The sequence below is a fragment of the Merops nubicus genome, unplaced genomic scaffold (assembly GCF_000691845.1).
Source record: "Merops nubicus isolate BGI_N331 unplaced genomic scaffold, ASM69184v1 scaffold11354, whole genome shotgun sequence".
Taxonomy (NCBI): domain Eukaryota; kingdom Metazoa; phylum Chordata; class Aves; order Coraciiformes; family Meropidae; genus Merops; species Merops nubicus.
In genome coordinates, this window is record NW_008604894.1 from 1 (window position 1) to 14062 (window position 14062).

Below are 14062 nucleotides of genomic sequence, written 5' to 3' on the forward strand. Positions count from 1 at the left end.
AACCCGCCGTAAGTCCCACCTCGCACCGCTACACCCCGCGCACGGCCGACTTGTTGACACAACCGAGCGGGAATTACGCGGCGAAACCACATCCGAGAGCGAGGAAAGAAATGGTTTTTTAAACTCGGACGTTTTCGAGCTGCGGCTTAGCGTGTGCAGGTCTTAACGGCGTTAGTTATGCAGCACACTGTGGGTTTTTTAGCGGGGGGAAAGGCTTGGAGTGCTGCTAACGGCTTGGCTTTGCTTTTGTTCTAGAAGTACCGCGGCTCAGCCTGTCATGGAGGGAACCAGGCAAACCAGGATTTGTCGTCCACACAAGATAAGTGAATCCTCAAAGGTTTGTGCATTTTGTGTTGCCTACCGAAAAATCAAGTCACAGAAATAAGAAGGGGGGGGGAGGGGGGAAGGCTTTCCTTCGGATAGACTAATCTGGAGGAATGTGAATATTCTGAGCTTTTAAAAAGAGAGGTTTGAACACGGTCGTCTACCTAGAAGAAGTTGCTAGCTAGTGATTAAAAAAAAAGAAAAGGCAGCAGCAGCAGCAGCTAATGGGCATCTGGTCATCGTGAGCCATAACTTAAAAAAACCCCACATCGTCACAGCACAGTCAAAGCAAAACTTCAGTCATTAAATGCAGTGTGTGTGTTTGGGGAATTTTTCATACTGATCCATCTCAGACCTTTTAGATTTAGTCTTTGTTTTGTACAAGACAGGAGCCTCCATCCTGCAGGATAGCAGTAGTTGTTTCAGCAAACTCGAGATGTTTTCCTGGGTTTGTGAGGTTAATTTCTCTGTCTGCACAAATAGAGTGATTTTAGTTGGGAATCTACAGAAGTGCACCTTAGGTAGCTCTTTAGGATGATGACCTAAGGTGCATAAGGTGTTACTATCAGCTGTAATTATTATGTTTGCTTTGTTCCAAACCAGTGAGAAGTGATTTTCTCTGCTGGTGGGAGCAGTAGATTACAGAAGCTGCAGAGCAAGTACCTTGCTCAACCACCAACAGCTGGAAGATAAAAACTTCGTGGTGCCTGTCTGATCAAAGTGAAACGAGACAGATCTCAATTTCTTTTGCATCTCTGACAGGCAGTGGTACTGCATTAACAATCTGAAAGAAATCAGGTCTTTGAACCTCAAAGAAGTTTAGGTACTGCACAAATACAACTGATAAAAGATAGATAGGACTAATTTGTAAATGCATCCCTCCCAATATCATCCTTCCCTGAGTGCTGATCCTGTCTACCATTTGAATGGTTTGGTCTGAATGTAATAATAATTCATCACATTAAAAATTAATTAACTTGACAGCATCGTTTTGTTTTCTTGCTTAGACAGCAGCTGTCACTCTCTCTTAAACTTAGAGTTACTAGATAATGCTAAAGCTGTTCTACAGAATATAAATAGCCTGAAAAAGATGTTAGTGCTTAGTGTAAAATTAGTCTTGGTTTTGAAATGTGCAGCTACCAGCTTCTGTTATTTGCTTGCTGAATGAATTTGCTAAGTGGCTGAAACGTGCTAATACATTCTGAGTGCCTCCAATGCCACACGTGATGATTTTCTGCTTGATTTCTGGAGCAGCAGCAGCTCTGCATGGCAAGAAGGATTTTCAGAGTACGAGTTGTCGGGCGTATTTGCAGTCAGGATTATGCTGCTGACTCAACAGGCAGCTGAGTAAATAGGGATCTCTGGCAGATCTGGTATTCTGGTGTAATCTCGTTATGCTCGATGGTGGGATTGGAGAATATTGGAGAGAAACGACCTGGCAGGTGACAGAGCTGAGAGGGACTGTGCTTTCAGTGTAATCCAGTGAGCCAGATTCAGAGGAGGGTGCTGTAAGATGTCAGTTATTGTCTGCTCCTTCACTGGCCTTTAGGTGCCACCAATGTGTGGTTTGTCCTTTGCCATATTTATCCTTCTCACCTCTTCCTTCCCCTGGTCTCTGCTTGGGCTCCTGTATGAGATCAGCATTTCTCAACTTCAGAAAAATGAAAATAAAAGACTTTACAGTCCTTAAACATCCCCCCCCCCTTTTTTTTCTGTTACAGATCTGTGGCAGTTTTACTCCTCAGTGGAAGTTACTTTGTTGTCTATGCCATAGATCCTTTCTGAGCTCAGAGATACGGTGTGGCAATGATAAGGCAAATTAAAGAGCTGTGGTCCAGAAAACTTGTAGTTATTGAAGCCTCTTGACTTAGATTGGTTTAACTACACACTTGCACGTACAAAGTTACTCCAAGAGAAGGCTTTTTGGCAGCTTCATCTCCATTGTTTAGAGAAGAGCGTAAACAAAACCAAAATGAACCCCCTGGGATCTCAGCGAAGAGCAGCACGTTTGGTTTGTACTTTGGGCCTCATCTTTGGTGGGCTGCCTGTCGCTGTACCACTGAAGGCAGACGTGGGAGGTCAGGCTCCCAAGGTTGGCATTGGCTGCCCTCACGTCTGGGCAGTGGTGAGCTGTGTGCCTTCATCCTGGTTATCTCATCGTGTAAAAGTGCAGCTACCAAATTATGGACATGGAGAGCGTGTCTGGAGTGAGGGTTTCTTGCAGGGCAAGAAACTTGGCCCTAGGAGACCATCCAGGTGGGTAGAGAAGTTGTCTCACCATGATTTAACCAACCCATTAATGGCTTAGCCAGACAGCAATAATCATGTGCTTTCTGTTTGGGAAACCAGGGAAGCTGCAGCTAGCTAAGATTTCAAGGAGAAGCAACAGTTTAGTGAAGGAAAGGTTGAAAGCCTGAGAGGCTTGACAAGGCCTCAGGCCCTGTGTAGGATGGTTGCCAGTGTAGCTATGGACTGAGACACCTTCTCAGGGTGTCACTTCTGGGAGTGCAGTGTGAGGGTGCAGGACTGGGCAAGACACAGGGTCCTACAGCCAGAGCTGTTCAGAGCTGTTCCCTTTCCACCTCCTTTCACTCCTCTTACATGTTCTTACAGGCTCTGCAGCTCTGCCTGTTCTGGGTTTGGTAATTAATGTTATGTATTTGCATTTAACTGAACCTGGCTTTTATTAAGAGAGATCACAAGGTAACTGACTGTACCATCAAGCAGTTCATTCCTGCAGAAGGATGGTCCTAGAGGCTGCATCACTTGACATACTGGGGTGACCAGCCCCTTCAATATGTGTCCTGCAGGGTGCTCAAGGGGTAACAAAATATTTCCAGTTTGGCCAACACTGGTTGCCTCAGAAGCTTAGTGGCACGTACAGGGCTAGTGGGAAGAATGTCTGGACCAGAGAGATCCCAGGAGGGCACTTAACAGTCATGTTCTGAGGGCATTTTCCCCTTTCTTTAAAAGAAAAATATTTAGTTGCATTCATTAAAACAAAACTACCTCAGCTTCTGGAAGCAAGTAGAAGTCTTATGGGACTGTTACTCACATGTGTGGCTTTGCAGATAAATAAACAGCTATTAATTTTGAATGCAGTGTGTGTGCCTGGAATAATATGGAAAGGAGGAGGGATTTTACCCTAACAAGCTTAGAAATGCAGAGTTCTGAAAAGATTTAAGAGGGGCTAGCTGTCAAGTAAGCACTAACCCAAACAATGCACGAGCTGAAGGAAGATTTGGCATGCTGCTGCATGTGCATCTCGCTCTCCAAATACTTACTGAGTAGCTTAGCTCTGTCAGGAGTCATTTGGGGGACAAGTAAGAAAGGAAATGTCAGCAACGTGTCTCAGAGACAATGAGTGGAAGAGTTTCAGAAAACTGTGCCTGTGTAAATCATCGGGGAGGAGGTTTGGATGCAGCACTGTGGAGGAGGTAGGAGTTGCTTGTAAAAAAAAAATAGGGAGTAGGAAGCAGTAGAAGCCTGCCTAGGCCTTTCAAAGTGAAGGTGAGGAGCTTGGGCTCGTGCTGTGTTGCTTGCCATCTGCTTGAATTCAGGATTTATTATAAATGAGCTAAAGAGGTGAGCTTTCTCTCTCTCGTGTGTGACTGCACGAATGGGAAAACGCCCTGTGCACACTCAAATTTATCTTGGTGGAGATAACATCTGCCTGCTGCTGTTTGTTCACGGCAGGTGTACAGGTGGGACGACCACTCCAGTCTCGTCCTTCAGAGCCTGAATGAGCAGAGGCACCGAGGCCTCTTCTGTGACATTGTCCTCGTGGTGGATGAGCAGAGAGTCCCAGCCCATCGGAACCTCCTGGCCGTCTGCAGCGACTACTTCAACTCCATGTTCACCATCGGCATGCGAGAAGCCCACCAGAAAGAGGTGGAACTTTTTGGAGCCTCTTACATTGGCCTGAAGGCCGTGGTGGATTTCCTGTACGGCAGCGAGCTGTCTTTAGACGGAGGGAACATCGACTACGTGCTGGAAACGGCTCACCTGCTGCAGATCTGGAAGGTGGTGGACTTCTGCTGCGAGTACCTGGAGAACGAGGTCAGCGAGGAGAACTACTTGTACCTGCAGGAGCTCGCCTCCATCTACAACCTGAAGCGCCTTGACTCCTACATCGACTCCTTCATCCTGCAGAACTTTGGCACGCTCTCCTTCACCCCGGACTTCCTCCAGAACATTTCCCTGCAGAAGCTGTGCCAGTACCTGGACAGCAGCAACGTGCAGCAGGAGTGCGAGCACGACCTGCTGCAGGCTGCCTTGCAGTGGCTCACCCAGTACCCGGAGAGGGAGAACGAGGCTTACCAGGTCCTGGATAACATCCATTTTCCCTTGATACCCAAAAGTGATCTCCTCCACCGGGTCAAGCCTGCTGTCTGCTCGCTTCTGCCCAAAGAAGCCAACTGTGAGGGGTTCATAGAGGAGGCGGTGAACTACCACAACAACGTGACGGCCCAGCCCGTGCTGCAGAACAAGAGGACAGCCCTGAGGACCTGTGAGGAGAGGCTGCTCTTTGTGGGAGGGGAGGTGTCGGAGCGCTGCCTGGAGCTGAGCGATGATACCTGCTTCCTGGACACCAGGAAGGGCCAGTGGGTGGCAGAAACCCCTCTCCCGGCCAGGCGAAGTCACCACTGCGTTGCAGTCTTGGGAGGCTTCATCTTCATAGCTGGAGGCAGCTTTTCAAGAGACAATGGAGGGGATGCAGCTTCAAATCTCCTATATAGGTATGATCCCCGCTGTAACCAGTGGATAAAGGTGAGACTTAAGCTGTTATTCTTAAATAACATTAAATTAAGCTTATTTCTCAGTTTAAAGTCCTTAATGTTGAGAGTGTTTTCTTCTTTTTGGTGGAAGGGCAGGGCTCGTTAGAATGGTGAACACAGCAACACTTGCAAATGGAAAGTCAAGTTATTTAAGTTGAAAAAGCAGCTGCATGACTCCTTTATTGGAATGCTTAAGTTACACACAGAGCAAAGGAGTTTGGGGCAGATTTTCAACTTCATTTGGGATCTGAGCATCTCATCTGTGAAGTTCCTGGTCAGCATCCACCTCTTCAGGTTGCTTTGGGATTGAATAATGCTAGAATGGCCTTAGAGAGGTGATTGCTTAGTTCATCTTTCTCAAGCAGTAGCACATACAACTAGATAAAATCCAGGTCTGATGTAAAAAGAAAAATGTCTCTGGTGCTTGTCAAATGTCTCTGTGCTGAATGTCTCTCAGAACATGCTCTTCACTTCCAGTCCTGCTGTAAAACCCCCTGGCCAGTGCAGGCTCCTTTATGAACCAATTGTCCTGTGTGGGTCAGTTGTGGGTGTGAGTGGTTCCAATATAAGTTTCTTGAAGACTTTTGGAAGGAGGCTCACATAACACAAACATTTGTAGAGTAACCTGTCTCTTAGATACCTTCTGGTTTGCCCTTTTTTGTCAATGAATGGTGTGTAACACGCTACCACGGAAAAACAAAAGTGCTTTATCAAGATAATGGTCAAAACCATCAGCTCTCTCTTCCAAATAAATGGGAAGAAGCAACTATCCTGTCCTCAGACACAAATATACCTTACGTCGGCGTGTTTACCAGATATTTGAAGATGTCAGCCTGTATTTTTTTTGGCAGGTTGCCTCCATGAGACAGCGCCGTGTCGATTTCTACCTGGGAGCGATTTCCGACATGCTGGTGGCTGTTGGTGGCAGGAATGAAAATGGGGCACTTTCCTCCGTGGAGACATACAGCCCTCAGAAGGATTCGTGGTCCTACATAGCAGGCTTGCCCAGGTAATAGAGGTGTTTGGAACCAACATGTATAACCAACGTGGTGTCAGCAGCTAACAAACCAGGTCAGCATTTGGGTTTTGAGCACCCGGCTCTTCCAGGCCACGTGCCTCACGTCAGCTTGGTTGGGTTTAACTTTTGTCTTGAGGTAGGATCTGAAGGAGGGAGATGGGAGGGAGAGCTCATGTAATTTCTCTCTGCTATTCTTAAAATATTTTTCCTGAAGTCTCTTGGAGTTGCATCTTTTCAGAGGCACAGTTTACACCATGGTCAAAGGCTTTTAGAACTTATTTGGCCTTGCTTCGGCACCTTGGTGTGATTGTGTTCTGTGTACGGTGTTTCTCTCTGGGTGGTTGCTGCAAATGAACCCCATATACCTGTACTGCAAATAGATAACCCTGGCAAATGTGACCTCTCTTTCTCTCAGTGTGAGTTAAAACTTAGCTGCTGTGCTTTGGAGAGGCTTGAATACTGCAGCTCTCCTTGCCACAGCAGCACAGGGCGTTGCTGGTGTGTGGAACTCGCTAAGAACGGTGCGATGGCTGCAAACAGCTCTTCAGGCTTAGTCCTATTTTGACATTCTTGGAAATTAGAGGAGTATTGGCTGTACAGATGGTGCTTTCCTGATGCCTGAAACCTCCCAGCAGCAGCACTTGCCTCACCAACAAGGCACTGGCAATTTGATTTGGGAGTTGGGGTTTTGTCCCTTCCTCCCCTCGCTGCAGAGCCACCAGTGGCCAGCGAAGGCTCCGGAGCCTGCTGCCCAGTTCTATTTTGGGCAGATGCTGCAATGGGAGGCTGATCCAGGCTAACAGCTGGGCTCCAGTGCTCTTCAGGAGCAGGATGCTTGCTTCTGTTTCATTTCTGCTCCCACAGGCAGGTCTAGCAGTTGAGGCTAGACACCATCACCCCTGGGAAGCTGTGTAGGAGAGTATCTTCAGTTCCTACACCCTCCTGTTAACTGGGGTGACCCAGACCTGTGGGATCCCAGTGACATCTCAGAGAAATTGTAGCACAGGTTTTAAGTCTTTTTTCCTTTTAACTAGTTTTCAAAGAAATGAAAATGTGACCCGACTGCCTTGTATGTTGTGAGGAAAACCACCTTACAACAGGTATGGATATTTTTAGGGACAGATGATCCTGGGGAAGCTCACATGGCTGGCTTAAGCCAAGTAGAGTGTAAGCTGTCTGGAAAGGGGCAGTTTGTCTGCCTGTTCCTACCTGTGTGTTGGCTTTGGGAATTTTGCAGCTGCAGCATTTGAAAGTGAGGTTTGATGTGGGGGGATGTTTATTTTTTATTAGGTTGCCTGGCTGGACCCTCTTGGGCCAGGCAAAAGCTCCTGTTATGGTGCAGACTGACTGAGGTGGTTGCTGACCTGTGAGGGCAGGCTGTGCTACAGTCACTGCTACAAGTTACTGCTGCATCCCAGAAAAACAGTTCTCTGTCCTCCCTGCCTTGTGCCAGGTCAGGTGTCTGTGCAGCTGTGTAGAGAACTGGATAGTTTCTTGCTTTTCCATGGAGCTGCTTTCTTGACTGTTAATATAGAATCAGGAAATGGATTGGATTGGAAAGGACCTTAAAGATCATCTCATTCCAACCCCCCTGCCACGGGCAGGGACACCTCCCACTAGACCAGGTTGGTCAAAGCCCTGTCTAACCTATGCTTGAACAGTTCCAGGGATGGGACATCCACAGCTTCTTTGGGCAACTTGTTCCAGTGTCTCACCACCCTCACAGTGAAGAATTCCTTTCTTATATCTAACATAAATCTACCCTCTTTTGGTGTAAAGCCATTGCCCCTTGTCTTCCCACTACGTGCCTTTCTAACAAGCCTGTTCCCATCTTTCTCATAGCCCCCCTTTAGGTGCTGAAAAACCTCAATTAGGTCTCCTCAGAGCCTTCTCTTCTCCAGGCTGAACAACCCCAGCTCTCTCAGCCTGTCTACTTAGATCTTCATGGACACTTAGTACCTTCAGGTTTCTGTCTTTTCAGCTCTCTTCCTCCTTCTGGAGAACTCTTGCTTTGGGCAGTAAATTGTTTGCAACAACCATTTTTGTATGCAGAAGGAATAAAGCCAAAAGGCCTTTTATGCAGGTTGCAAAAGGCAAAAATCAGTGCAGAGGAGAACAGAAAAAAAGCCTTCTGAGCACAGGGGCAAGAGAATGCTGCTTGAGCTCAGAGCTGGGGCTCTGGCAGGTGTGGGTGGCTGCTGGAAGGGATGTGGGCTGTCCTCTCCTGATGTACTTCAGGTGGATTTGCTGGCAGCAGAGGAAGGATGTGAGGGAATTTTGTGATCTACACACGACTAGAAGCAAGCATGCCAGCTACAGTTCTGTCTGTGTATTCCTGTCTTCCCTTCAATGTACTCTTGATCTGATCTCCATTTTCTTCCCCACCATGTGCTTTTGTTCCTTGGGCTGATTTTAGTTATTGTTTTTACCTAAATAATGTCTTCCCCAGCCCTATTCCAGCAGCAAGTCTTTTCTCCTCATGTACAGGAAATCAGAAGCTCCAATCCCCTGCTTCCCAACTGCCTGATCAGTCAACGTGTCCCAGCGTAGCTGCTTTGTTTCCTTCAGCTTTCTGTATCCTTCCCTCTGAAGAGAAGACATGCAGGTGGTTTGTCCTCTTGGGTGCGTGGCCACCAGCTGCAGGCTCCTGGGGTTCCTTCTGACTGCTCCAAGCCAGCAGCTGCCTGGCAGACTGTTCCCTGGGGTGACAGGCACATGCTGAGGTCATCCTGGGGTGCAGGCTGGCGTAGTTCCCTTTGAGCCAGCTGGGGTGGGACTCTCAGAGGTTAGATTTGTTAAAGCTTCTGCTCTGGACATGCAGAAAATGTTGGGTTTGTGGTTTTTTCCCCAAGGATTGCAGCTTGTCATGCGTGTGGAGGTTTCCAGGGGGAGGGCAGTGGTTGTGTCTGTGCCTCCTGTCTGCTGCCCAGTCCTGTGCCCGAGTCGCTGTGCGCAGGCACAGCCGCGCTCCTCCCAGGGAGAGCTTTGCAAACTTGTTTTAATCTCTTCTTCTTCCTGCCCCCTCCCCACCCAACATGGTCAAAACAACATGTTGTTTTCCCCAAACACTTTCTTGGAAGGAGCTGCGCTGTTTTGACTAAAGTAATGCTGTCTTACTGAAGAAGAAAACACGGGCTCTTGAGGCAGATGCTCAGTGTGGAAAACTCCAGCCAAGTTATCTGAAGGGTGGACCTGGTCCAAGTCTGCTACAAGTGAGTTTTGCCTGACTCTCATTCAGGTCCTTGGCTGTGGGATACCTTTCCCCTTCTTCAGGGAGGTTCTATATTTTTTTTCACCATTTTCCCAGGCTCTTTGGGAGCAGTTGCTGCCATAGTTTCTAGCCCGGAAGGGAGCACCAGTGGCTGACAAGCTTGGCAGAGTAGAAGTTGTGCAGTGTGTTCTCATCTTGCATAGACCATGAAAAAGTCTGCTGCAGACATCAGTGAAACTAATTGAGTGGCCCTAGGTTAAAGTTTGGCAGAACAACTGAAAGCTGCTGTAGGAGGAGATGTGCTGGAACAGGTTCACAAACGATGGTATCTGCTCTGCTAGTTGTGTCATGAATGATCTCCCAGGGTTGCCACAGGTGGACACAGAGATTCGGAGCAACCACAGCTCGCCTGGACTTCGGTTGGAGTAGGGGATTCCCAAAGCTTCACAGTTAGGCCTAGGGTTGTTCTGTTTAAGGAAATAAATGGTAGATTTTTGAGCATTAAATGAATGGTGTTACTGTGTCAGAAACTGTCATTTTTGCAGCATTTTATCTGGGTAAGTTATTTGAAATCGGCAGCTGGCTCTAGCAGATGTTCTGAGTCAAAACTTCTTTCTCCTTAATGCCTCTGTCTTGTTCTGGCCACTCATATAGATAGCCCTGCCAAAAGGCTTGATCCTTTCTGTTGGAGGATGTCTGGACCCGCTGTCTTGAAGCCTCCTGTTCTGTTGTGGGTTTAGAAACACCCCTGTTCAAACCCTCAGGCTTGCAGAAAGGATTCTTATTGATTGCTTTCAGTTTGTGCATTATATCTCAGGCAGTTTTCTAGGACTGTGGAGCTGGGGGTGTGCAATTCTGGATGAGCTTTTCAGAAGTCATTCAAAGTGAAACCCCTCCAGTGGATCGCAACGGGTAGTCTCCCTGTGCTGGAGGATAACAGAGCGTGGTCGATTTAATGCTTCAGATAGGATTGCCTCTTTCAAATTGCTCTTGTAGTTATTGCTGTTCACTAGACATAGCCATTGATTGAGGCAAAGAGAGAAGCATCAGTGCTTTTTCTCTCTCTTTCCTAGACTGCATGCATGTGCCTGAGAGAAAATGTCTGTTGCTTGCTTACCTGTACAGAATTCCACTTCACAGTTAGTGTAGGAAAACATCTCACCTACATCAACACCTCTTGTGTTGCCTTTTTGGGTAAAGCTTCATTACGATGCCTTAGTCCTCTCTCCTTTCTTTCTTTCTTTTTCCTGAGTGGCTAAGCAGCAGCACAGTTTTGAATTCATCTCTGCAAGGTCTCCAGAGATGGTGCTTCAGCCCTTATAGTTGAAAGGGCTGTCCTGGGCACTTGGCATTCTTAGGCCAAGTGTGTCAAGGATTTGTGTTTCTTGTAGCAGGAGCCTGTTCCAATAACCTGATTCAGACACCGGTCAGGGATCAGAAGCTTCAGCAGGCATCTAGAATAATAAACATCTTTTAGCTTTTCTCAGAAGGGTTGTGCTTTCGGGGTAAATGTGGGATTCCTTTTCCCTTGGCACAAAAGTGCTTGGCACTTAGGTCTGTGGAAGAAGTTACGATGCTGTTTGTGCAGCTGGGAGAAACTATTACCATGTGAAATAAAACCAGCTCAAGGTTCTAGCCACGTTGAGTTGCCAGCGTGTTCAGGCATGGTTCAAAAGCATTCCAAGCCAAACTTATGCCAGCGTTGGTTTGTCTGCCATGGAGGTTGAGTTGTCTTGAGTCCTTGACTACAAAGGGTGGTAGCAGAGGCTCGTGAGCGCAGCACAATGAGCATGTTGCTCTGCAGCCCTATGGGTATTAAATTGTTTGGGCTCTTTGTACCAGTGTGTGAGCTGGTTTGCTGTGGCCGGTGCTGCAGCTACATCTTTTGACAGTCCACACCCAAAAAAAATGAAAAAAGGCATTAAAAAAGCAGGAAGGGTATGTTTAAAAGAAGCCGAGGCTGTCCCTCACCTTAGCATTCCAATTCTAAGAGCTCAAAGGGGTTTGGTCAGGAATAACCTATTGTGAAGTTAAGAACAGCCTCAAGAATTAGGTTTGTAGTGGCTTTGCTGTAGCTGATCAAAGGGGATTTCTCTCTGCCCTGTGGAAACAGTGTGTATGATGTTGGTTCTCCCATCTCCTGCTCTCTTATTTCAAACGTGGGCTCTGATCTCTGATTAACTGACACCTGTTGCCTTCTCTTGGGGTGACCAAAGAGGCTGTCACCCGTGGAGCAGAAGTGGTAGAGCAGATGGGTGGCTCGTGAGAAGGACACTACATCTATCATGGCTGCAAATAAACTGGGCTGGGAACACCAATGGGTGAGAAACACGGTCCATGATCCTGCAGCTGTGGAAGGGGAAGGCAGCAGCAGTTCTCATGTTGGTTTTTCTTGGTTGATGGCTACTGGTAAGTCTGAGAGGTATCATGATTATTTCCTTTCTGTCATAGAAACCCTTGCTGAGATGTGGATTTTTTCCTCTCTGGCCCTCTCAGACTGATCCAACCCAAGCACTGGAGCAGGAAAATGGGAGTGAAGGCCATGCCATCTAGAGCAGGATGGGTTACTGCTGTTGTGTGACACACTGTAGAGGTTGCCTTACAAAGTGCTTGTTATACCTTAGTACTCTGTAGTGACCAGGTATGAAAAGGGTGCTGTAAAAAGTGATTGTTGTGCAGCAGCACTCTGCAGGGCAGGGTGGAGCAGAGAGAACAGCCATAGTTACTGGGTAACTGGCAGGATTAGGGATTCTGCTGTCTTTAGTTACTGTTCATTCTCTTCTCTAGCACCACGCTGAATGCTTGTGTATCTCGACACAGCCCCTAAGCACTAAGTCAGGTCACCTTTGCCTCCCTGTCCTAGGTTTACCTACGGCCACGCAGGGACGGTCTACAAGGAATTTGTGTACATCTCGGGAGGCCACGACTACCAGATCGGCCCCTACAGGAAGAACCTGCTGTGCTACGACCACCGCACGGACGTCTGGGAGGAGAAGAGGCCCATGATCACTGCCCGGGGGTGGCACAGCATGTGCACCCTGCAGGACAACATCTACTCCATCGGGGGCAGCGACGACAACATCGAAACCATGGCTCGGTTCGACATCCTCAGCGTGGAGTCCTACAGCCCCCAGTGTAACCAGTGGACCAGGGTGGCTCCCCTCCTGCAGGCAAACAGTGAGTCAGGGGTGGCCGTGTGGGAAGGCAAGATTTATATCCTCGGAGGCTACAGCTGGGAAGAAACGGTCTTCTCCAAAACGGTCCAGGTTTATGATAAGGAGAAAAACAAGTGGTCCAAAGGAACTGACCTGCCCAAAGCCATCGCTGGCGTGTCCGCCTGCGTTTGCGCGTTGAAACCCAAAACAGAGGACAAAAAGAAAAAGGCAAAAACAAAAAAACATCAAGACCGAGGCAGATGACTACTTCTGGATAACCACCCTTTGATGGTGGGCTCCAAAAGGACTTTGTATTGAATCGTTTCTATCTAACCTAGATTCTTTCTTTTTATTTTTAAAGGGGGTAGGGGGGGGAGTCATATTCTGAAGCTTCAGAAAATGTACATTTGAATGTGGTTTGCAGATTGAGTTCATGTTTAAGGTAAAAACAACAACAAAACAAAACAAACCCACAACCAACGCCTCCGACTCTATAAGGGGTGATATGGCAAGAGAGATTGTGCTGCTCTCCTGAATGTTAAGGCTCGGTCCTTCACTTCTGTGGATCATGGCTTTTCCACATACACCACATTATAGCAGCATTTTAAAAATCAGGTTGAATTTGTGGCTGAGACGATAATGTCAAGGGGGAGGAGAGGGAGTAGTAAGTGTCTGGTTTGAACTTACAGAGCAGTTCAAAGGAGTTCAGAAGAACTGCTAAGAAAAAAAAAATGAAATGGGTCTTCAGTGTTGTAAATCTTGAGCTTTTGTAACGTTAAATTCAATTTACAATACTTCTTGGGTTGTCAGTGTCAGATTTCTGGAGCACGTGAGTGCTCAAAGAGAATATTGCTTCTGGTGAATGCAGGTCAGATCAGCTCAAGAGCAAATAACTGCTCTGTACTCTGCAGATACAGACCTTACTGCGTGGGTAAAGAGTAGCTGGGATTGACTTGGGCTTGGGTCAATGGCATTGTGAACTTTGAAATCTGGGGAAGGGGACTTGACTTTTGCATCCCTCACTGCAGCACTTCTCATACCTAAACACGATAACAAGTTTTTCTTGGGCTTTAAAACAGGCCCCAGAATGAGGGGGAAAAAAAAAATATCTATCGTAGAACTTGAAAGAAGATTTGAGGATTTGGATGGAAACTGTACAATTGGCCTTGGGCTTCAAAGCAGATGGAACTGATAGAGCTCCCTGTGAGTCTGGGGTTTGCTGAATACAGAGATGGTGGGCAGAAATGGCAGGGGGATTTTTCTGGTGAAGCAAGATGTCCCTTCCCAGCCCTTGGAGGCTGTAGAAGCTGGGAGCCACTTTTAACTCAAACCTCACAGTGGTCATGGCTAGTAGCCTGCATGAGCTGGGGCCTATACTGGGGTTGTCTGCTGCCAAAAATCTTATTAACCCAGGATGATTAATTTGAGTTCAGTAATCGTGAAGAACAGCAACTTAGGTCTTTATCAGGGCTAATATCATGCTTTCCTCTTTCCTTTTTTTTTTTTCCAAGTTCAAAAGAATGTCTTTTCACATGAGTAGCCTTTTCTGAGGGGTTTGGCAGGGACTGGAAGCCAG

The 14062-nt window shown here is 47.2% G+C and overlaps 1 protein-coding gene across 1 annotated transcript; it reads left to right on the forward strand.

Annotated features, from left to right (window-relative positions):
- Positions 1-277: 277 nt before the first annotated feature.
- On the forward strand, positions 278-12930 carry KLHL36 (kelch-like family member 36). The gene is made up of 4 exons (XM_008939175.1): positions 278-337; positions 4021-5094; positions 5954-6111; positions 12195-12930. The coding sequence occupies exons 1-4, from the start codon at positions 278-280 to the stop codon at positions 12748-12750; spliced, it is 1848 nt and encodes a 615-aa protein (XP_008937423.1). The 3' UTR covers positions 12751-12930.
- Positions 12931-14062: the final 1132 nt, after the last annotated feature.